The 25,733-nt window shown below is 38.3% G+C and overlaps 1 protein-coding gene across 1 annotated transcript in view; it reads left to right on the top strand.

The window, feature by feature from the left end:
- Window positions 1-10,562: 10,562 nt before the first annotated feature.
- Window positions 10,563-25,733, top strand: part of ZEB1 (zinc finger E-box binding homeobox 1) — a 93,986-nt gene continuing 78,815 nt past the window's right edge. Inside the window, exon 1 of the mRNA XM_067470352.1 lies at window positions 10,563-10,872. Coding sequence (XP_067326453.1) covers window positions 10,851-10,872 — 22 coding nt within the window. The 5' untranslated portion in view covers window positions 10,563-10,850. The remainder of the gene's footprint in view (window positions 10,873-25,733) is intronic.

Genomic DNA, 25,733 nt, shown 5'->3' on the forward strand with positions numbered 1-25,733 from the left:
AGAGAGAGAGAGCAGAGTTTCAGGAGTGATATTTCAGTTGCCCTCCCAAAAATCTACTTTCCCTTAAAACATCTTGGTTTAAGTCATGCTCTCAAGTGACAAAATAAGTAGACTTCTTTAAAGTAACATAGTTAGTTTACTCACAAACTTCATGTATTCAGCATACAGGTAATTTGCATATCAATACAGTTACAAATAGGATTTGAAGTAGCGTCTCTGTTTAGGTAACACAGGGCATCTTTCTCATAATCGATAGTCCATAGTCTAAATTATCTCTCTTGTCTCATGGAATCAGTTCTCTAAAGCTTTCTGTCTCTGCAGTCTTCTAAAAGCATCCTGTTTCTACGGACTTCTAAACTGTACTGTTTCTACATTGAAAGCCTAATGGCTTCTGCCTTTCTAAAATGGAGTCTGAGTTCTGAACAGTCCTAGATCTGATCACATGGTCTGCAGCCCCTCCCACAACATAAGAGTTAAGGAAATCTGCATACCAATGCACACATATGCAATGCAGTAAGAAATCTCAATTATATACATAACAAATCACTAATATAGGAGGCTTGTAGAAGGTTGCTATTTCCAACATGGACTTCCATAAAACCGCTGTTAAAACAAATAGGGGCACAACCTTACCTACAATGCGCTCTTGAACCCTGAGTAGATAGGCATACTTTTGGCATTCATACAAGGTATGAGGTTTACAACAGGTGAACTTTACTCAAAGAAACGTCATACTTCGTAGTTCGTATGTAGGAGAAAGGTAATAATCTCTTTATTTTAAAACCAGGGTCCTTTTTTTTTACAGAAATGCAATTTTTGGGGAGTGTCCAGTTGGGCACCCAAAGTAGATGGGAACAAGTCGTGAAATGAATGCTCTCAAATGTAAACACAAATGCAGAGGAAAAGTTACATTTTTATTACAGCTCCTACAGAGAGAGATTCTAAGAATGCAGTTCATAAAGCAACAAGGGTATATCTATGGGAGGAGTAAAATGAAGACATTGTCTCCCCAAATAATAATTTTGCCCCACCATGAAATTTTCTTCCCCTCCCAGTTTTTTAGCATCTCAAGGCAGATATTAGAAATCATTTACACCTAGAAGTTTTTTTATCTGCTGCATTCAAATGCCTTTGGTCAAACCGCCACTCCTTTTTCATTGGCTGACTCAAATGTGTTTATAAATGCTCAACTGGAATTTAAGGCTTTTGCAATGCTAGATATAAGGAGTCAAAGAAAAATTTCATTTGGGGGGAGGGCAGTCATTTTATTTGGGAGAGACAATGTCCCCTGCTGCAGCCCTGACAATAGCTAGGAATGTTTTTGTCCAACTGGACTGCCTTTCCTTTTTCATGTAGTTTCTACTCATAGGACTAGCATCACAAAGCAATCCTACGTATTTGAGAAATACAAGACTTTAAGTCTGCACGGGCCCTAGGTGTACAGTATTTCTATTTTTAAATTTTGTTTTAGCAGCTAAGAATCGTCCTTGGCAAAAATAAATAAATAGATAAGGAAGTGGTATGTGGGCAGAAAGCATGAGGGAGAATGTACCAAGATCTGCAGAAGTAAAGGAGACTGAGTACAGAAGCAGAGAGGAACAGGGACAAACTAACAATTTTGAGTCAACATTAACAAGGAAAGACTCCCTGAAGGGAAAAGGGTCCTTTTCTCATGACTTCTTTGTTTATTGATTCAGATGAAAGAGGAGAGATTCCACATCAAGTTTGTTTAATTAGAATGGTGTTCAGAGATTTACAGTTCAAGCATTTGCATGTTAAAAATCCAGAAGAAGCCAACCTATTGTTTTGACTGCCTCTTGTTTAGTCTACCTTGACTGTTTTAGAAGTTTCCTATCAAACTTGGAGAGCAGCTGGAGAAATGCAAAAGGACAGACTCGACCTATTTTGTTCGCTTACGTTAGGAGTGACCAACTCTTGGCTTTCCAGATGTCCTTGGACTACAGCTCCCACCAGCCCTAGCAAACATAACCACTGGTGAGTGATGATGGGAACTATAGTCCAAGAACTTTTAGGGCAGTGGTTCTCAACCTTCTTAATGCCGTGATCCCTTAAAATGGTTCCTCATGTTCTGGTAATCCCCAGCCATAAAATTATTTTCATTGCTACTTCATAACTGTAATTTTGCTACTATTATGAATCATAATATAATTATGCAGGATGTATTTTCATTAACTGTACCAAATTTGGCACAAATACCCGATATGCTCAAATTTCAATACTGGTGGGTTTGGGGGCGGGGATTCATTCTGTCATTTGTGAGTTGTAGTTCCTGGGATTTATAGTTAACCTAAAATCAAATAGCATTCTGAACTCCACCAACGATGGAATTGAACCAAACTTGAAACACAGACCCAACACGGCCAACTTTGAATATTAGCGTTGTGTGGGGAAGATTGACCCACGATTTTGGGAGTTGTAGTTTACCCACGTCATTATGCATTTTCTAATGAGAGAATTAATAAAAACAAAACGAAATATGTATTTTCTGATGGTCTTTGGCGACACCTCTGAAACCCCCTCGTGACCCGCTCAGAGGTCCTGACCCCCAGGTTGAGAAATGCTGGTGCATAAATTGCCCATCCCTGACTGCCCGCCTTCTACATTGTGCTAATCAGTTATTTAACTATTCTGGAGGACACAATAGCAAGCTGTATATCTGAATCAATTAGATGTATATTTTGATGTCATTAAATCACTTCAAATTCACTTATTACATTCTTAGACAGGGCTAAGTAGTCTACTTTTCAGAAACATTTTCAGGAATGTCAAAAAAAGAGCAAGTATTTCAAATGTTTGTGAAAGTTAACGTCTGCAGTTCTCGCTGAGTGATAATATTTACACAAACTGGATATTTCTCCCTTTTAACATGTAATCCTTGATCAGGTTGGCTCTTTGTGCAATTCAAACAACAGAAGACTAATTTTAAAAATTGATGTATTGAGGGGAGGCATTTTTGTTATATCTGTATCAATCTGCTTCTAACAGTAGACAGATCAGTCTTGAAACTGATATTTCTGAATACTAGTGGACTTCAGTAGTTCTTCTGGTCCATGGCATTAGGATTAGACCAGTGGTTCTCAACCTTCCTAATGCCACGACCTCTTAATACAGTTCCCCGTGTTGTGGTGACTCCCAACCATAAAATTATTTTTCTTTCTACTTCATAACTGTAATTTTGCTATGGTTATGAATCATAATGTATATATCTGATATGCAGAATGTATTTTCATTCACTGGACCAAATTTGGCACAAATTCTCAATACACCCAAATTTGAATACTGGTGGGATTGGGAGGGATTGATGTTGTCATTTGAGAGTTGTAGTTGCTGGGATTTATAGTTAACTTACAATCAAAGAGCATTCTAAACTCCACCAATGATGGAATTGAACAAAACTTGGCAGCAGAACTTCTAAGACCAATAGAAAATACTGGAAGGGTTTGGTGGGCCTTGACCTTGAGTTTTGGAGTTGTCGTTCACCTATATCCAGAAAGCACTGTGAATTCGAACAATGATGGATCTGGACCAAACTTGGCACGAATACTCAATATGCCCAAACATGATCACTGGTGGAGTTTGGGAAAAATAGATCTTGTCATTTGGAAGTTGTAGTTGCTGAGACTGATAGTTCACCTACAATCAAAGAGCATTCTGAACCCCACCAGAAATAGAATTGGGCCAAACTTCCCACACAGAACCCCCATGACCAACAGAAAATACTGTGTTTTCTGATGGTCTTTGGTAACCCCTCTGACACCCCTCTCAGGACCCCACCCCAAGGGTCTTGACCTCCAGATTGAAAAGGCTGGATTAGACAATTTAGGATACATTTGAATATACCCTTCCTGGATGTAAGAACCACTGAAGTCAATATGATTTTCATATGAACTGACAAACAGGATTGTACAGCTATAACAGACCACAAAGAGAAGAAATATGTCAACTGTCAAGCTTTGGCATTCTGTGATTTTTGTAGAAAAAAAATCAAACACCTTTTGTGAGCATATAATCAAGTTTAAGAAAGATGCATACATATTCAGTTTTCAAGTTACCCGAAACTGCATATGTAAATATGTCATCCATTTGTCATAATAACACTTGTGAATTGGATTTTCTTGGTCCTGAACTGTGTCTCCGTTTGACTATAGAAACATCACATACTTGTTTGCCCTTTGTGTATATTTAAAGAGAGAGAGAGCAGATGTGTTTCAGGCCTAAACCATAGATCACTGAAACTAATGGGAATAATAATTGGTTTCAGTTGGCTTTTGATCAGACTCTTGGCTCTCGAGTCCAGCATTGTGCTTTTTCATCTAAAAGTTACTTCCAAAAGAAACATATTTCAATTTATGTATTAGTGTTTTATTAAGGCAGACAGGTGGATGAGTAACTACTGCCAACATTTTCCCTACAGAAAATAAAGTTTTAATGAATTGGTCGGTTACAGGGCAAGGCATAAGAACACATTGTTCCATGACATGCTATGGATCTGGAAGAGTAAGCCAAAATTAGGCACTCGGGACAGTAAAAGAAAAGCAGGGTGGGGACAAAGGCAAAACCCAAGAAGTTAGTTTCTTCAAGGGAGAGAACCAACAGCTTGCAATCAGTAAATAAACCATACTAGAACAACTTAGGTAAAGGTTTTCGCCTGACGTCAAGTCCAGTCATGTCCGACTCAGGGGGTTGGTGCTCATCTCCATTTCTAAGCCAAAGAGTTGGCATTGTCCGTAGACACCTCCAAAGTCATGTGGTCGGCATGACTGCATGGAGCGCCATTACCTTCCTGATGGAGCAGTACTCACATTTGCATGTTTTCGAACTGCTAGGTTGGTAGAAGCTGGGGCTAACAGCGGGAGCTCACGCCGCTCCCTGGATTCAAACCTGTGACCTTTCAATCAAAAGCTCAGCAGTTTAACCCACAGCGTCATTGGGGGCTCCTCACATACATAATTTTTATATGAAATCCCACATATAATTTAACTGGCCATAACAGGGCTTTTGATTTCCCCCAATTGTGGATCCATAACCTTTTTTTCAGTAGGCCATATTGGGGAAATTGTGGATTTGTGACTGCAAACTCCTGGACCAAAAATAACCACTAAAAAGACACCAGAAAAACCTGATTATTTGGCATCCCTTTGTAATTGCCCCCAAAGTGCAAAACCCAGCAATTCTTAGATCAAATTCCAAACGACATGATGCCAATTCTGGCCACATTGGTTGGGTTCATGATGGAGGAAGGGAATGGCCTTTGTATCCTTTGCAGTTGCCTCCCCACACCATAGAATTTGTCCACTGCCATTTAAAGACCATTTAACATCTGATGATCCATTGGACCTCAAGGTTTTATTGCTATCTGTTACATCATCTCTATACACTGAAGTTCTGCCACCGCCACCCTCCCATTCACTCTTTCAGAAAGGGATGTGCCATTTGAAATTTCAAACTTATTTTCCCCATAACTTTAGAAAATCCCAATCATATTTGAGATCTGTATGATCTGCAAAAGTAAGGGAAAAAGCAAGTCTTGAATTGTGGTGGGTCTGTCCCATTGAATTCAATGAGACCTGTAAAATGTGCATTGTTATCCAAAATTTGACATGGTAGCTATGAACTTTGGGATCTCCTTGTAATTAGGAGCCCCCAGTGGTGCAGTGGGTTAAAGCACTGAGCTGCTGAGCTTGTTGACCGAAAGGTCACAGGTTCGATTCCGGGGAGCGGCGTGAGCTTCCGCTGTCAGCCCCAGCTTCTGCCAACCTAGCAGTTCGAAAACATGCAAATGAGAGTAGATCAATAGGTACTGCTCTGGCGGGAAGGTAACAGTGCTCCATGCAGTCATGCTGGCCACATGACATTGGAGGTGTCTATGGACAACGCTGGCTCTTTGGCTTAGAAATGGAGATGAGCACCACGCCCCAGAGTTGGACACGACTGGACTTCATGTCAGGGGGAAACCTTTACCTTTACCTAGCAATGAAATACAGTATTATCTGAGCCTTACAATGGGGCTGTTAAGGAAGCAAACGTCTATTTACTGAAACTTACTGCCTTCTCACTCTATAACAACCACAGTAATCTGCTAATGGGATAACATTCTTGCAAGAAAAGTTTGCAAGTGGGAAATATTAATGTAATATAGTTTTTTGTGTTCAAATAAAGCCCCTTTCAAGGACAAATCATACATCATTCCACAGATTTAGGGTGGGGAGAGAGAAGGACCATCTAGTCTAGACTCCTACCACACACAAATAAACAAGGCACTCCCACAAGAAAACCACCCAACCACTATTTAGAGACCTCCGAGGACAAAGAATCCACCTCTATTCTACTGTCAACCAGTTCCTACTGTCATCGGCAGTCTCCCATTATCTCTACCTTCTGCACTAACCAGAACCCACTTACTTCCAATGGACGGAGACGACATATTGCCTTTAGTATATTTCAGCCATCTACATAAGTGGAGAGGAAGGGGGGTGTCTTAGTTCAGACTGCAGCAATCTTTATAGAAATCTATAAAATCTAAAATTAGGAGAATTCAGGGGTATTTTAAATTACTTGGTAACATAAGAACTTCATTTTATGTAATCAAGATTGCAAAGAGTTCATTTCCCACCCTCTCCACTCCAACAATATTTTTTCTAGAGGAAGGTTTCCTGGTTCACCACCACCAGGCATCCTGCCTCTCAGAGTGACTGATTAACACCAACTTCCTCATTTTTCGTTTCCGTCTTTGTTAAGAGGCTCCTTTCCTTCACTCTGAATAATGTTCAGTAAGCAATGGGCATCCAGAAGGCTGCACAATTTTGTGGGGTTGCTAGCCAAAAATACTTAGGAAGAATGCTATTTTTGGAAAATTACTGAGATGTTGCTGCATTGGACATTAAATCCAAAAGGATGATGCAAACAGTTGCCATTAGAAGATTATTGCTGAAACATTTACATTAGTGTTTCTCAACCTGTGGGTCCCAGATGTTTTGGCTTTCAACTCCCATAGTTGTAGGCCAAAACACCTGGGGACCCACAGGTTGAGAACCACTGGTTTACATGGTATGATCCTCTTTTCCACAGACTCGATTTCCACAGTTTCACCTACCTACTGTCACCACACATATTTGTGAGCCTCTCTAGGTCCTCCAGTGTGATTCTATAGCAGAGCTTTCCAAACATTTCATGTTGGTTTCAACCCTTTTTCGACATGCATCGTTTTGCGACACAGTAATTCAGTTTTACTAGCAAACCAGAAGTTAAACCAACTCCTTATAAGAGATACAGACACATACATAAATTGTAATAACAAAATATGTGAGGGCACAACATATCTCATGAAAAGCTCTCTCTCTCTTTCTCTCTCTCTCTCTCTCTCTCTCTATATATATATATATATATAGGGTTGCTTATTTCACATAGACTCAGAGATTTATTATGTTTAGGTGATGCACCTACACACTGCAGCTGACACACAAATGTGTCACAACATAGTTTTGAAAGCTCTGTTCTATAGTATTCTTCTGGCCAAAGCATGCTAACAAACAGCACTGGAGGACTCAGAGAGGCCCACAAACATTTCCCCTGATGATACAGGGGTTGTCCTGTACCTATCTGCCTTTTTAGACTTCCTTCTTCTTCTCTAGAAAATTAGGCACTTACATATGGAAAGTGGAGCAAAGTGTTATGGTATTATGGTATGTTCTATTTTCCCATTGTAAACTAAGTCTAAAGCTGGAGCTTTTTCTAGGAGGTACAGAGGTCCCATCTGCCTTGACCATTTAATTTAAAGTTAGCTTCAGTGGGATACTTGCAGCTTTTATTCCATTTGAGTTTGGACTCTGACTCTGACACGGGGGTTCAATTCTCCACTCAGCCACAAATATCCGCTAGGTGACATTGGGCAATTCACACAGATTCAACCACAGAAAACCCCATAATAGAATCACTTTAGGATCATCATAAGTCAGAAACAACTTGAAGTCCACAATAACAAACTTCTAATGTAAATAAATACTAGCATTCACCTGGGAGCCATGGGTAATCTGGTGATGAATATAGGAGGGAACAAAGCACTCCATGCAGATGTCTGGGCGAACCAGTGGAGGAGAGATAAAACACTCTAGTCTATTTTTGCATTCACTAGCATAGAAAGGCAATTTGCCATCTTTGGTCTGTCAGCATTCACTTGGTTGGAAAAGTGTTTTTGGTGTAGTAACTTGGGAAGAGGGAGCTTGTTTACAAGGCTGTTTCCTTTCTTCTCCCACTACTGCTAAACGGACACCACTAGAAATGTTCAGTCTTGCTGGCTTCATGTTCTTTCCCCCAATGCAATTCATCATCTGCTCTATTGCTATTCAGCGACAGCTGGCACTGCTCTGGGGCATGATTTCCACCACAGTTGCTATTGCTGGGAAGCAACCCTGGAAACTCCCCAGCACAGGCAAGGCTACTTGTGAAGCAGTTGGAAAGCAGGACACCAGAAGCAGGTGGCATGTATGCCATGGAGGATGCGACCCGTATCGAGCTTGACAAGGGACAGTGACGGGGTGTGAGTCATGTGCCAGCAGAGCAACAGCAGTGGCATATTAATTGTCACTAAGAAGACCAAATTGTGGATTCTGGAGAACAACACATAATAATAATTTTAAAAAAACCAAGAAAACTCCCTGAAAAACAGAATAAGTTTCCAGCTATGATGTTGTTTTTACAAAACTCATATACACTACAAAATCAGATTATCAAAGCAAAGTTAGAGTGCACAGATCATAAGCTACCAGACAAAGCTTTAAATGTGGCTGAGAAGTGAATATAATAACACCCATTCCATCTTTGTAAAGGCATGAATAAGAGCCTCTTCTGATTTCAGTGAGTGGGCAGCAGGCTTACACAGGAGAAGACAGTTCTTAAGTTATTCTGGTCCCAAGCCATTTAGAACTTTAAAGGTCATAAAAAACCATTGCTTTAAATTGGGGCCTGGAAACAAACCCAAGGACATGAGCTCTGCTGTAATGCTCCCAATATGTTGGTTTCAGTCAAGAGTCTTCCAGAGATTGTAGCAATTGAAGTATTATCATGCATTGATACATAAATTGCTTAAAACCTTTACTACAGCCATGTCAGGAATTCTTGACTCATATTTGAGGAAAAGACAGAAGCTTCACCAAACATGGAATTTTCTTCTAATTAAATGTGAATAGGAACAAAGTATACAAAGTGTATATACATGCTTATCTTTTCAACCACTATGAAGGTACTTATTTAATTATGTCTGAAATTACTGGGAGTTACTGTTGTTTCTTTTGCTTGGTCTCCATTACAAAGAAAAATAATGATTCAGTTATATACTTGTATTGAATAATGGAGTATGGAGACTAAGGGTGGATCTAGACAGCCCCTTTTCTGCGGGAGTTACCACTATAAAAAGGGGGCTGTCCAGATGGCAAACCAAGCATCAATCCACCACAAACCAGGAAAACCCTGGTTTGTGGCAAATTAATTTGAAAGTGGGTTTATTCCGCACCTTCTTGAAAGGTGTGAGATAAACCCACTGCTTCATGTCTGGACTGCAGAATACTGCAGTCCAGCCAGTCTTCCCTAAGTTTTCTGAGCTAAATTAGCCCAGAAAACTTGGGGAATACTAACCCACTCTTCAAAAGCCCTAAAAAGCCCCTTTAAAAAGAAAAGTACTTACCTGGCTCCACTGGAGAGCTGCCACAGCTCTCCTGGTTCTTAGAAATGACGCAACAGGAGAAGGGGGGAGGAGGAAAATCATTCCTATCCCCCCTTCTCCTTGAGAAGGGAGAGCTGTGGCAGCTCTCCAATTGAGACCGCGTAAGTACTTTTCTTTTTTAAAGTGTTTTTAGGGCTTTTGGGGAGGGGGTAGAGTGTCCAAGTGTTCTCCCAGGCCAGTCCTGGAAGGACACCTGGACACCCACCCCAGAAAGCGTGTGCTTTCTGGGGGGGGGGGGGGGGTTGGACAGGGCTCCAGGAACATTCACTTTTTTAAAAAAACACAAATGCTCCTGGGATAAAACTGTCTGGAAAGGCCCTAAATCTGTTGGACTGTAGTACCCAACAATGGCACAATGCTACTACAAGGCTAGTTTCACTAGCAGTTGCGTATTTTCAAATGTTGAACACCTAATATAGTTCTTGGTATGTCCACAGTTGTGAGAATTTGCCCAGCCACTTTTAACTATGGTGTAAACCAGGACAATTGCATTCACTACAGTTTCTTGCATTTGGCACTCTGAGTTTACTGAGAAAGATAGATCAGAAATGTCTCTATCCCAGAAAACTCAGGTCTGAACAGGTAGCGTATACGCAGCTTCCTTGATGCTCCAGCAGCTGTCCACATTTTCCCTCTCTCATCTATCCATCCATCCATCCATGGTCTGTCTGTTTCTCTACTGACAGTCTTGAGGGAGCAAAAAAGCATTTAATCTGGACATGATTCAGTTCTTGGCCATTTCGTTGTCCATGTAAGCACTGTATGTGGCAGATGATAACAAGATTCCTGATTACCGGATGTTAGCTGTAAGCCAACTGCAGCTGCTACAAGTTGGCACTATATGACTGCTTCCAACCCCACTCTGGTGGTAGGGTGCCGTGGTGCCAGATCCAGTTTTGGAGAATGTCAGGGCTGGTCCCATCAAAAAAACTTTGAAGTAAAAGCTGAGAAGGAAAGGTCCAGCTCAGGAGTTGTTCAACCAGCTTTATTCCCCAAGTGGCAGGAATCACACAATGGTTGATGCCGATGTCCATGATCACCATTCCTTGGTTTCCCCTTCCAGGTAGACGAACAGGATGGAATTATTGGAGTGGGCTGATGGTCCAATTCCATGGATCCATGCCTCATATCAGGTAAATTCTATGAACACAGAAAGTAATGTAACTTTTTTGTTATTTAATGCAATGTATGTATACTTTTTCCCTTCATTTGCACCTTGCTTGACCTGCAAACCAAGGATATAAAACTTGTGGCATGAAGTAGATTTCAGTAATTTTAGAGATTAAAATGCAAGAAAAACAATTAAATCCATTCTGTTGAATCACAGAGACATTGATTTTGCTTTGTCCTGTTCAGGTCTACTGACTTACAGTGAAATTATTGACTTAATATTGACAAAGTCATTATGTTAAAAAAAAATTAGAACTATACAGACAAAAATAGTTGGATTTTTGGATGAAAACTCAGAAATGTAGTTCAAATTCAGCCACTTATTCTTTCCTAGCAACTTTTCTAGTCACTTATTTTCTGATATTTCAAAAGAATGAATGGTTAGAGAATTGGAGGATCTTATTTTCTTTCCCACAATGCTTTAGATTACATGAGAAAAGCAGATTATTCTCCACTGAACTTCTCGACCATTGCTAATTTAGGCATACCTAACTTTGCTTAGAATACCATGCTCAGGTAGATTCCAAGTATATGTCTCTGTACATCTACTGTTTATGGCTGTGCAAAAAAAAGTATATATCAATACAGAATTTTTTTGGTAAACTCTGTTCCATGGAAGTCAGGTGGGCTCCATCCCTATTGGCTTTCCAGTGGGCAGCTAAAGTTGCTCTTTTGCTGGACTTCCGATCCTTAAAACCTGGAGTGGATGCAATGGTACTTTCAACTATCTATTATTTCAAAATGATTTTAGATCACTTGCTTCAATCACATTTAAAAATGTTTTTTCTCAAATATTTAATGTTTTAAATGTGTTATTTATTTATTTATGCTCAATTTATACCTCACTTTTCTCAACCCCGTAGGAGACTCAAGGTGGTTTGCATACGTAGGCAACGATTCAATGCCATTTATTTTATTTATTTGTTTCCTATATTTATACCCGCCCTTCTCCCCCCGAAGGGGGACTCAGGGCGGCCTAACGAAAGCATGATACGATGCTAGCATCATAAAAACAACCACAGTAAAATCAAAATATTAAAAATGAAAACATCAATTAAAACAATTAATTAAGACACACCCATTAAAATCAAAATCAAAAAACTAGTCTGAGTCAATTCATTGCCATAAGTTCTGTGATCTTCTTCCACTTGCTGCTCACTGATCAAACAGTTAGTACCATAACCAGGTCTTGATTTTCCTTCTAAAAGACAAGAAAGAGGTGGCCAATCTGATACAAGGGAGGGCGCTCCATAGGTGCGGAGCCACTGCTGAGAAGGCCCTGTCTCTCACCCGTATCAACCATGTTTGTGATAGTGGTGGGATAGAGAGCAGGGCCTCTCCTGAAGATCTTAAACTTCATGATGGTTTGTGGCAGGAGATACGTTCAGACAGGTAATCTGAGCCAGAACCGTTTAGGGCTTTAAAGGTAAAACCAGCACTTTGAATTGTGCTCGGAAGCTGATTGGTAGCCAGTGGAGTTGGCAAAATTGTTTTTAAAGTTTGATATGTTTTTAATGATTATTTTAATATCTTTATTTTTATGAATGTATGTTAACATGGCAGTTTGGAAGTGATCCTGGACTCATCGCTGAGCTTGGAACCACAGGTCTCGGCGGTAGCTGGGAGAGCTTTTGCACAATTAAAACTTGTGCGCCAGCTGAGCCCATTCCTTGAGAAGTCTGTCTTGGCCACGGTGGTCCACGCTCTCGTTACATCTAAGATAGACTACTCCAACGCACTCTACGTGGGGCTGCCTTTGAAGACTGCCCGGAAGCTTCAACTAGTCCAACAGTCGGCAGCCAGGTTGCTCACTGGAATGACGTACAGGGAACATACAACTCCTTTGTTATTACAATTCCAGGCCATTCCAAGATGTCATTGCACTATTCCATTATTCTCGTGGGTTACTAACTGAATGCTTGATCCCACATCCACATCTTTAGCTTTTTTTCTGAAGGTTGGGAGGAAGGTCGCTGATCTAAGTTCACTGGGGAGGGAACTCCATAGCCCAGGGGCCAGCACTGAGAAGTCCCTGTCTCTCGTCTCCACCACACCTGCAAAGGAGGAGGGACCAAGAGCAAGCCCTCTCCAGACGATCTTAACCTTCTAGTTGACTCATAGAGGGAAATACGTTGAACATTCCATGGATGAGAGCCAACAATGGATATCTTTTAAAATAGCCTCCCATAATCCCTAGAGAACATCAAAAGGCTTTTTTCAGTGGAAGACATTACTTAAAAAAATATTTTATTGATGTATGAAGAGTGTAGCCGTCTGAGCTCTGGTGAGGTAAGTATGCAATTCCCAAACCACATGCCTGCCCATAATAATGGATCAATAACATTTTCAATGATACCTACTTTCAAAAAAAGACGTTCTTAAAAATTAAAATTTGAAGAATTGAGAAAAGATACTTTATGGAAACTGTAATTAAGAAAATAGCTTCAAATGAAAGCCAAACAAGAAACATCATAATATTCTGGGAAAGCAATTAGTAAGAATTATTGTGTATAAAAGAATGAAGCCAGAAATAGCATGCAGATTGCAGAAGGCAACAAAAATATACCATATGGAGAAAGAGAAAACATATCCTCAACACATTAGTGTTTAATAACAAGGTAATGACAGTCTTTACAGAGAACAAATAAAATGTTTGCTTTGCATCAAGAAGCCTCTTTGTTTACAGCTAAATCTTGAAATAAAACCATTTATCTGCAGCGTTGTTCTTTTATACAACAGGTTACTACTAATTTTCCAAGGAGAGCTACGTGAGAATTAGAGGCATTTTGAGAATTACATTTTCTAGCAAGACACAAGTGTTTGAAAGACTGCAATGGCTATTTTGGTTCTGAGAAAGAGATGTGTATTATATTAAGGACAGTTATTTCATGTGGCACAGGTTTTCATAAACAAGAGCCTATTTATTTTAAAAAGTGAAGTGGACTAGAATGGTGAGAAAATCAGAATTAAATTACATGAATATACAGACAGCATAGGTATAGTCATGAGCAAAACTGTTCTAGTATAACTCAACCTCCAAACAATAATCTACACGGAAATATGCTTGAGCTACTGAAGAATTTCAGTTTTATCGAAGGCTTTCATGGCCGGAATCCATGGGTTGTTGTAGGTTTTTCTGGGCTATATGGCCATGTTCTGGAGGCAATTTTTCTCCTGACGTTTCGCCTGCATCTATGGCATGCATCCTCAGAGGTAATGAGGACCTCATTACCTCTGAGGATGCTTGCCATAGATGCAGGCGAAACGTCAGGAGAAAAATTGCCTCCAGAACATGGCCATATAGCCCGGAAAAACCTACAACAACCCAATTTCAGTTTTAGTTTCATTCAGTTTCAGTTACACAGGGAAAACTGAATGTCATTTTATGCCGGGATAGTGATCTGCACAGATACAACATTAATATCATTAGAGTATCTAGCTGCTAGATTCCCAGTGTGGAGCACATAACCCACAGGGGGGCAATTTAATTTTTAAGGAGAGCAATTTGAGACTGAGTTATTAACAGTGAACTTTTTTTGCTTTTATTATGATTTTAGGGGCTTCATATACAGCAGTGGTTTCCAGTCGGTGCTCCGTGGAACACCAATGGACCGCAAGAACTAAAATATGGTCCACAGCCTTACTACACCATTGCAATAAAAGCGACTGGTCTCATGAAAACCTCTTATAGTTCAAAGGCTTATTAAATATGATTTTCTGTGGACAAGCAGATGGTGACTACTGGATGGTATATGTTCTGTAACAGAAACTAGAGCTGATGTGGTCTACCCAATGCCATTCTCTGAATCAGCACCCCGAATAACCAAACCAAATCTAAAGTTGACCAAAAACTGATTCGTAACCCTTCTGGTACTAATGTTGGAGAGTGATCCTTGGTCAAAGTGGTCCCTGGTCAAGTGGTCCCTGGTCAAAAAAAGGTTGGGAACCACCGATATACAGTATGTAAACATATATAAATATATATTGTGATATACACATTTTAAAAATCAAAATCAAAATGTACATGGCGGTCAGTTGGTGACAATGGGGTGGGGAGAGGAAGGAATGGGAAGAGCAGTTAACTAGAGAGTGTATGAGCCCGGAAAAGTGAGGCAGCCTTCATTCCAAACACCCCATTCCTCTCAGTGTTCTTTTAACATTACAAGCTATACAAAATGTAAAAAAATGTTTTTTTGTGGACGCCATGTTTTTTGGACTCTATCATACGGAACTGGGATCAACTGTTCTTCTGATATAAGAGAACCACTGCTATTAAGTCTTTACAGCAACAGGACAGAAGATGTTATGGGAGCCCATAACATAATAATAATAAACCCATAGATCATCAGGCTCTTCATCTCTTCAAGCCTGCAGCTCACATAGGATTCAATTGGAGGGAAAAGAACATGGTTCTCTCCTTCTCTTATTCATGTACACAAGATTATTCTGCCTACCTGTTATCAACACAGTAAGTCTGAACAGAAACATATACAATTGCATTTCACGTGTTATATGCAGAGTTAACATCTCACTTGGAAACCATCTCCTTTATATTTCAAATAGGTTAAGGCACTAACAAGACAGTGCAACAATTTTAACAAGATCTATACATGATATGCTAAGAGCGAAGTTCTATTCAGCCTTGGAACTACATTTTCTTAAGCCAACAACCGGTTGTCATTAGTTGCTAATTTCCTTTATACTAAGGATGACTCATTTAATTATTCTGAACTAATTTTGTACACAATTGTTGCTTCTAGAGTAAACAACAACACTTGAGAGAATATTACTTGTCCTCACAATGACTGAATCACAAAAGAGCTATTTGGATGTGCCACCAGGTCAGAGCTTACTATATTACAGCAAAAAAGGAAAGCTCTTTATGTAATATGATTGCTCAGAATTTGTTCATGATTTTTCAATTATAGTAAAAAAAAAAATAAACCCTTGCACATTTGTCATACATTAACTAATTAATAATACATTAATAAACTTGATTATCTTTGTTACTGAAGTTATAACATCCTAACATTTTTTTGTATTTTGAAGGCTTTCATGGCCAGAATCACTGGGTTATTGTGAGTTTTCCGGGCTGTATGGCCATATTCCAGAAGCATTCTCTCCTGACGTTTCGCCTCAGAGGTTGTGAGGTCTGTTGGAAACTAGGAAAATTGGGTTTATATATCTGTGGAATGTCCAGGGTGGGAGAAAGAACTCTTGTCTGTTGGAGGTAGATGTGAATGTTTCAATAGTTTTTTTCCAACTACAATATTCACAAAACAGCGCAAAATGTATTTTAAAATACCACTCAGCTTTAATACATATTGCACATGAATATTTATTATGGGTCAAGAAAATCTCCCACTAATTCAAATTCTTTTTATAACATTTTGATGGAAGTTAAAAATTTGAGATCAATGTTTAATGGGGAGGTTGAAGAATCAAACAAGGATTAAGTAGCATTGTTCAAAACTCTGCCAAACAACTATTTGCATTAACTTTAATTAGAAAGAAAAGCAGCGAACAGCTCTTGTGTTTTACTGGAAAGAATTTACAGCCTTTTTGTATGAACCTATTGAATTCAGACCCTTCCAATTCACAAGACAATTAATATGTACTAGATTGAGGAATTCCACATTTTCAGTATTTTTCATCCAGTTTGTAACTGAAAGGAGATGAACCTACATTTGTACATTAAGGGAAAAGTAAAAAATACCAGTGTGTACTGGGGAATGTATACCAAAAAATCCATTATATTAGCGGGGAAAGTTTGTAAAATGTATATTCAAAAAATTTGTAAAATGTATATACAACAAACGTTTGTACCGTATTAGACTAAAAATGCATGATATTCGTCATGGACAACTTTTGGAGGCAAAATTATGGGTTTTAACATGACCTGTGGATAAGTCAAGAGTAATTCTATGAAGAGGTAAAAGGGGGTCAGCTGCACGGCCATTTCACCACTGCATAAAATTTCTTCACACAGATATTCAAAAAGGCCAGAAATTCCACAGGGGGGGGTCGCAAGGGGGCTTCAGAAGGGTTGCCAAAGACCATCAGAAAACACATATTTCTAATGGTCTTAGGAGCCTCTTTAGCACAGTTGTTTGAGTTCATAGTGCTCTCTGGATGTAGGTGAACCACATCTCCCCTAAATAATGGTCAATTTATCCCAAATCCCTCCACTATTTTCTGTTGGTCATGGGGGTTCTTTGTGGGAAGTTTAGTTCAGTTCTATCATTGATGGGGTTCAGAATGCTCTTTACTTGTAGATGAACTATAAATCCCAGCAACTACAACTCCCAAATGTCAAGGTCTATTTTTCCCAATCTCCACCAGTGTTTACATTTGGGTATATTAAGTATCCGTGCCAAGTTTGGTCCAGATCCATCATTGTTTGAGTCCACAGTCTTCTCTGGATGTAGGTGAACTACAACTCCAAAACTCAAAGTTAATGCCTACCAAACCCTTCCAGTATTTTTTGCTGGTCATGGGAGTTCTGTGTGCCAAGATTGGTTCAATTCCATCATTGTGTAGATCAGAAGGCTCTTTGATGGTAGGTTAACTATAAATCCCTACAACTACAACTCCTAAATAACAAGATCACACACACACACACACCCCAAATCCCACCAGTATTCAAATTTGGGCGTAAATATCTGATATGCAGAAAGTATTTTCATTCACTGGACCATTCACATTAGCATTTTCTATAGCATCGTTTATATATGTAGGTCCCATGAAGTGCAAACCTATCTTTTTATGTTACTTTTAAAAGCAAAATGTGTGCTGACAGTGCTATATAAAATGCTAATGTGAATGGTCCAGTGAATGAAAATACTTCCTGCATATCAGATATTTACATTACAATTCACAACAGTAGCAAAATTAGTTATGAAGTAGCAACTAAAATAATTTTATGGTTGGGGGTCACCACAACATATTAAGGGGTCGCGGCATTAGGAAGGTTGAGAATCACTGTCCTAGGATGAACTATGCTCTTGCCTTTCCTCCTTCTACTCAAGCGAAGGGTATGGTTCCTGTTTTAGTAAGCGTTAAGCTACAATACTCACACTGACCTGAGGATAAGTTGACTCAGGTTTTTTGGATTGATTTTCTGACTAACATTTCCAGACTTATACACAACTATATAGAATTGGTTTAGTGCCAGCTTTCAGCAAACAATGAAAACATAAGCCAAAACAAACCTGTGTTGAAGAAAATGAGAAATGTGGGAGAATAATGTGTAAACTCAGCCATTCCTGCTTTTAGCCATTTGCCCAGAAAGTATGTCTCCACAGTTCTACCACACAGCTTAGAAGGGGAGCACTACAGGGCAGCATTTGGGCAAAGGATGCTGCTTTTGTTACAGAATAAGAGCTGTTGTAGCCAAAAGAAAAATTAATCATAGCAGTTTTTTCCCACCTCACAACTGGATTCCATGGACAATTATAGAGAGAATGTATTATCTGTGCAATTGTCCCTGTTCTTACTTGAGGCTAAAAAAGGTCTCAGAAACAGGGTTTGCTGCTTTAAATTTAGTTTTAAAAATACTAAAATATTTAGTCTCCCTTGACCAATAACTAGGAAGAAAGGAGTGTGTTTGAACTTTGTGATTTGTTTATATATGTAGGTCCTATGAAGTGCAAACATATCTTTTTATGTTACTTTTTAAAGCAAAATGTATGCTGACAATGCTATATAAAATGCTAATGTGAAAAAGCTAATGCTTTGCAACTTTTCCATCTTTAGGGACTTGTTTAACTTAAACAGTGGCATATTAAACATGAAATAATTCTAATATGAGTGTATTTGTTCCCAAAGGGTTCCACGTTATGCTTCTGCCCCTGCAGTTTACACTTAATTCTTCAGAAAAACTGAAGTTGAACAAAAAAAAAACCCATTCTGCTTTTCAGAACATTTTACAGAAGTACATTTGCATTTATGCTTGTTACTATGGCAAAGTGTGATGTGAACACCCACAGCTGACTCATTATAATACTCATCTACCACCGGTAGAGAAATGGTCCATGCTTTGGCTCTGTGATCGCTTTGCAGAGGATGGACAATGGCAGTGATAATAACAGTAAATGTGGCAATTGGTATGGTCCTTCAAGTCAACTCTTAGAATGATCCTATCTTAGAGTCTTCTTGTTGAAACTTATCCAGAGGTAGTTTGCCATTGTTTTTCTATAAGTAAGAGGACTTCTTGAGGGTCACCCAGTAGGTTTCCATAGCAGAGCAGGTTTTCAAATCCCAATCTCCAGGATCCTTGTGTAGCATTGAAGCAGCTGTTTCGAAGTCTTGGAGAACCAACATCTCTGATATCTTTCCTCAACAAATCAGAAGATGAAACCATGCCTGTTAAGGTATTTCCTTTTTGTGCTGTCTTTTTGTTCATGGATCCTCATATCCATTGACAAAACTATACTCAGTTACTTTCCCTTCTTTATTTTTGTATCAAAAACTTGGGGGCCATAATCAAACAACACTGTTACAAGATGAACTTTCCAAATTTCAACCTGCATATAATGGTCACAGGCATTACAGATGGGGCATACACATCGTTGAGGTGCGTTAAATGCACCTAGTATATACACCACAAAACAAAACACTTTTATTTAGTGACTAGTGAGTGTGCAGAACTGGATTGATTAATAACTCCAGTTATGGATATCTCATTATAGAAATCTTTTAAATACATATCTTAAAGAAGCCACATTCTAAATAAATGTGTTATTGTTGAACAGCTTATCTGTGTTTCTACACTGATATTTTCTAAAATATATTTCCATTGCAGAATCTCAGATGGATTTCACCTCAGTTTCTGTTATCAGTGCTTGCATTTCTTTTATCGAATATGGCACTTTCTTATAGCTCTTCAAACGTCTAGACAAGGTTAGCTGATCTTTGCTCCAGCTGAACCAAGCACTGCAGAAAGAGTATTAGTTTAAATCAGTCTTCTGCAGAAGCCATAAATGGCATTTAAAGCACTTTAAACATAGGTAGAACTACTTGTCTCTAAGAGTTGTTCAACAGCGGATGAGTCTACCTAGGAGTCTCTTTTTGGAGGTCTTTGAACAGAGCTTGAGAGTGATTTGTGTGTAGCTCCCCCCACAGCAGGGGGTTGGAGGAAATGGTCTAGGACTCGTATTTATGTAACACATCTGATAGTAGCCTCTATTCTTGTAGCCCTTGAATAATTTAAGAGTAGTCTTATACATGAGGAGTAGAAGTCATATGTCTTACTGGGTTATTCCATTGCAAATTTAGCCACCCTAGCCAGCACAGCCAATGAAAAGCAAGTCTCATTAAGCTCAACAAGGTCTACTTATGATTAGACAGGTGTGCTCTCCAATTGGTGTGGAATATTTTATACATTTTTCAAGATACTGGCCAAATGTAACAGCCATCAATATTCAAAAAGAAAACCTAACACACTAGTGGCACTACCAATTAAGAGAAGTGTTCTATTGTACACAAATCTGGTTCTTCATGAAGAAATCTTGTTGCTCGATTTACCTGAGATGTGCAAGGAGGTGCTACCTTCCAGAAAACACAATCCATCCAGTAGTATTTTTGTTGTTGTGGATGCCTTCATTCACATGTGTGAAAAGCAAGGCCCATGAGCCAAATTCACCGCATTTTATATGGCCCTCAAAGTGTTCGGAACCAGGGCAACATAGTTACATTTATACAGTCTTACAATCACATACGGCCCTGTGAAGGCAACCATAAGATTGATGTGGCCCTTGGTGAAAATGAGTTTGATACCCGTCTTGGTTGACAATATCAAAAAAAATACTGTTCTTGTTGTGAAGACAGGTTTCTGAACAAAATGTATTTTTGAGTTAACTATTCGCAAAAGAAAGTGCTGAAATGTGAAAACTCATAAAAATATGCAAATCCTCTTGCCAAGTGAAATCATTCATTCTTGCATGCAATAACTAAGGAACAAAACATTAATCCCTGTCTAGAAATAACCATGTGTTCAAGGTGTTATTTTTCTGCCACTTTTGAAAGTTGAGTATGGTGCTATAAATTAACAAGGAGCAGCAATTGACTATTTGGTGGAATTGTTGCTCCCATTCGTGGAGGGAGTGGTCCATGACTCTTGGTAGGTCACCAAACAGGCTTTAGAGACCATGTACACACTGGAAGCTACATTTTCCATATTGCTGCACTAAACTATAGCTTATACTTGTGGGATAGAACAAGTATAAGCCTCAGGCTTATGTGCCATTTCCTCATCATTTCCTCCAATGCAACCATGAAATCATGAACACTAGCAGTATTCTGAAGCCATCCATGGTTTGGGTTCATGTATAAGCAACAAAACCCCATGCTTGACCTGCTGTCTGTCTTGTGGTTCTTCCCATGGTATGCTGTGTTTGATGTAAACATCTTAGGTTAAATTAATCTAGAATTCCCTGATCAGATTTTGACTGATTTCTGTGAGTTGACCAATGAACATTAAGCAACAGTTTTCCAGTTTCAATGTCCATATCAGCATACATTTAGGGGCCACCCTGGTTTACAAAGCCACACAAAATAGAACCACATATTAACTAATTTCCATCTGTTATTATACTTTCTACTTTAGCTGAAATTTAGGCCTAAACTGAAATTTCAACTAGAGTTTTTTTTTAAAGACCAGAATAATAATCACAAACTATGACTTGCTCAAACCACAGTGAAGACTCTCCATGGTTTGTTCTAGTACAGATACATTTCCCCCCAAAGTCTCTAGTAAAGACTGGTCCATGAGGTCCAAAAAGTTGGAAGCGATTGAACAAATAAACAACAACATCTTCTGGAGTTTTTTCATCTTTGAAGACTGTGTTTCCAACTCCTGACCTGTAGACTTAGAAAAAGATTTCATTATTAATAACAACAAAACCTTGACATTGGGCTTAATTAGCAATGGGAGATTGAACTTAATTAGATCTGTAACCTCATCTGTTGTCACCATAATTTACCTATTCTTCAGATTTCTTTCCTGAAAAATACTTCAGGGACAGATACCTGTCCTATCTCTTCCACAGAAAACACTATGGCAAATAATTCATTCAGCGTTTTTATCATGTAATCTTTTAATACATCTTCAACTCCCAACATTAACATGTTCCAGCTGTTAATGAATAAAACCAATGAATGCTTACAAATTCCTAAGAGTTCACTGGCATCTACGTTCTAGAAACATTTTTTAAGTTCTATAAAGTAATTAGTGTTGACTATGCAAATTATTCTATGGCAATACCTAGACTTTTAAGTACATGACAAGTAAATCCCTGTCACTAATCTATAGAGGAGGCGGAGGTGGCAATTAGACCAGATGAAGCCGCATTACAGATCAGAAGGAGGAATGATGCTCTAATATATTGCTTTCTAAGCAGCATAACAACTTCTTCATCATCCACCTAAGAAGTTGAGCTTTATTTTCCTTGTGAAGCCCAATACTGTGCATGCTTACTCAAAAAGAACTTTTACTCACTAGATTACCAAATTACATTTTTCTCTAAAGATGCAGTTTCCTTCTGAATCAAAGTCCCTCCAGTCCAGCCTTTAGTTGTCTACAAAGTCGCAACCAGAAATCAACTGCCACTTCCTCCAACTAATTTTCAAATACATAAAGTCAGCCCTTCACATTCACTGGGATTAGGGGCACAAGCTCTCTTGACATTGGGAAAAGCACAAGTGTAAAAAAAACCCACTGTTTATCTGAGAGAATGCATCTCAAGGAAACTCTAGGTCATCCAGAGATTGTCCACAGAATCATACTGGAGAACCTAGATATTCCTAAAGAAGTGTCCTCTCTAGAAATATGTATAATAGGTACACAGGACAGAAATGAATTGGGGTTTTAGACTTGCCTCCTATCTTCAAGCTGCTTTGCATCTCAATTAAGAGAAAAGTAGGTTTTTTTTAATCGTGTCAAAAGCGACTTGGAAACTGCAAGTCGCTTATGGTGTGAGAGAATAGGCCGGCGCAGAGACATTGCCCAAGGGACACCCGGAAGTGTTACCATCCTGTGGGATGCTTCTCTCATGCCCCCGCATGGGAAGCTGGGGCTAACAGATGGGATCTCACCCTGTCTCATGGGGATAAAATAATAATAATAATAATAATAATAATAATAATAATAATACGAAGAAGAAGAAGAAGGTACATACAAATATGAAGAAATCTGGAAAATGCAAAATGCAAAACACTCTCAAGCCTTTTGAATAAGGGCTATTCAATCTAAATAAAGTCCCTTCACCAAACTGCAATAGCAAAAATGGGTTTCCACTATGCTCCAAAGTCCAAAACTGCCTATATGGGTAGATGAGATATGGACTCCTTTGCTTTCTGATAGCTCAGTGAACACAAATTTGGTTTCATGAACAAAAGTATTAAAATATTGTATAAAAAAGTACCTCCAAGCTAAGTCTACAAAGTGTATATGAAGGCTAAATGAATGTCATGTTTAGGTTTGGCCCCCATCTCCAAGGTTATCTATATGTAAGTATTCAAAAATCTGCAGGATGGGGGAGAGCTCCCACTGTTAGCACAAGGTTCTGCCAATCTAGCAGTTAAAAAACATGCAAACATGAGCTCAATAGGTAACTACCTCAACGGGAAGATAAACAGCGCTCCATGAAGTCATGCCGGCCACATGACCTAGGAGGTGTCTACTCACAACAGAAGCTCTTTGGCTTAGAAATGGAAATCAGCACCACACCCAGAGCCGGAATGAAAGGAGAAGCCTTTACCTTTATTTATTTATTTATTTATTTAGAGCATTTATATCCCATCCTTCTCACCTCCAAAAAGGGACTCAGAAGGGCTTACAATATGCAACCATCAGGTGCCAACACAGTACATTAGAAATCACAGATACAATTAAACATAATTAAAAACAATTATAAAGCATTTAATTTAAAAACAGTTCACCGGTTCAAATCATAGTCCACTGTGGTCACTAAAACATTCTCTTTCCAATTATTCCATCTGTTGTTCAAAAGCTTGAACCCACAGCCAGGTTTTAAATTTTTTAGGAAAGGTCAGGAGGGAGGGGGCAGATCTGAGGGAGTTCCACAGCTGAGGAGCCACCACAGAGAAGGCCCTTGTCTCCCATTCCCACCAGACGCTACTGTGAAGGTGGTGGGACTGAGAGAAGGACCTCCCCGGATGATCTTAACATCCTTGGTGGTTTGTAGAGGGAGATACGTTTGGACAGGTAAACTGGGCCGGAACCGTTTATCTGTGTTTTGTTGTTTCTAGGAATTGCATGTTTGCCCTTGTGTCTGTATATGCTGGAATCCAACCTGAGTCCCCTCGGGGAGGCAGGGCGGAATATAAATAAAGTATTATTATTATTAATATACATTTTATTTGCTTATTTGGGCATCGGAATAATACTATTTGGGCATTAGAATAATAATGATACATTTTGTTTGTTTATTTGGGCATCAGAATAACAATATATGGGCATCAGAATAATAATAATAATAATAATAATAATAATAATACATTTTATTTGTTTACTTAAGCATTAGAATAATAATAATACATTTTGTTTATTTGGGCATTAGAATAACAACAACAACAACAACAACAACACATTTTATTTGTTTACTTGGGCATTAGAATAATCATCATCATCATCATTATCAAACATTTTATTTGTTTACTTGGGCATTAGAATAATAATATTTGAGCATTAGAATAATAATAATCATCCATTTTATTTTGGGGGCAGTAGAATAATAATTATAGTAATCATCATCCATTTTATTTGTTTACTTGGGCATTAGAATAATAATAATACCTTTTATTTGGGGAGGGGTAGTAGAATAATAATAATTATTATTATTATTATTATTTTGTTTATTTGGGCATCAGAATAATAATAATACACTTTATTTGTTTATTTTGGGTATTAGAATAATAATAATCCTACATTTTATTTGGGGGGCATTAAAATAATAATAATAATAATCATTATAATACATTTTATTTGTTTACTTGGGCATTAGAATAATAATATTTGAGCATTAGAAAAATAATAATCATCTATTTTATTTTGGGGAAGGCATTAGAATAATAATAATAATCATCATCCATTTTATTTGTTTACTTGGGCATTAGAATAATAATAATAATCATACCTTTTATTTTGGGGAGTATTAGAATAATAATAATAATCATCATACATTTTATTTGTTTACCTGGGCATTAGAATAATAATATTTGGGCATTAGAATAATAATAATCATCATCATCATCATCATACATTTTATTTGTTTACCTGGGCATTAGAATAATAATATTTGAGCATTAGAATAATAATAATCATGCATTTTATTTGGGGGGGGCATTAGAATAATAATAATCATGCATTTTATTTGGGGGGGGCATTAGAATAATAATAACCATCATCATCCATATTATTTGTTTACTTGGGCATTATAATAATAATAATCATACCTTTTATTTGGGGGAGGAGTATTAGAATAATAATAATCCTCATCATCATCCATTTTATTTGTTTACCTGGGCATAAGAATAATAATATTTGGGCATTGGAATAATAATAACCATACATTTTATTGGGGGGGGGGGGGCATTAGAATAATAATAATAATTCCTTTTATTTGGGGGGAGTACTAGAATAATCATCATCATCATCATACATTTTATTTGTTTACTTGGGCATTACAATAATAATAATCATACCTTTTATTTGGGGGGGGGTATTAGAATAATAATCATCATAAACATCATCATCCATTTTATTTGTTTACTTGGGCATTACAATAATAATATTTGGCCATCA

This window comes from Anolis sagrei, chromosome 6, assembly GCF_037176765.1.
Source record: "Anolis sagrei isolate rAnoSag1 chromosome 6, rAnoSag1.mat, whole genome shotgun sequence".
Taxonomy (NCBI): domain Eukaryota; kingdom Metazoa; phylum Chordata; class Lepidosauria; order Squamata; family Dactyloidae; genus Anolis; species Anolis sagrei.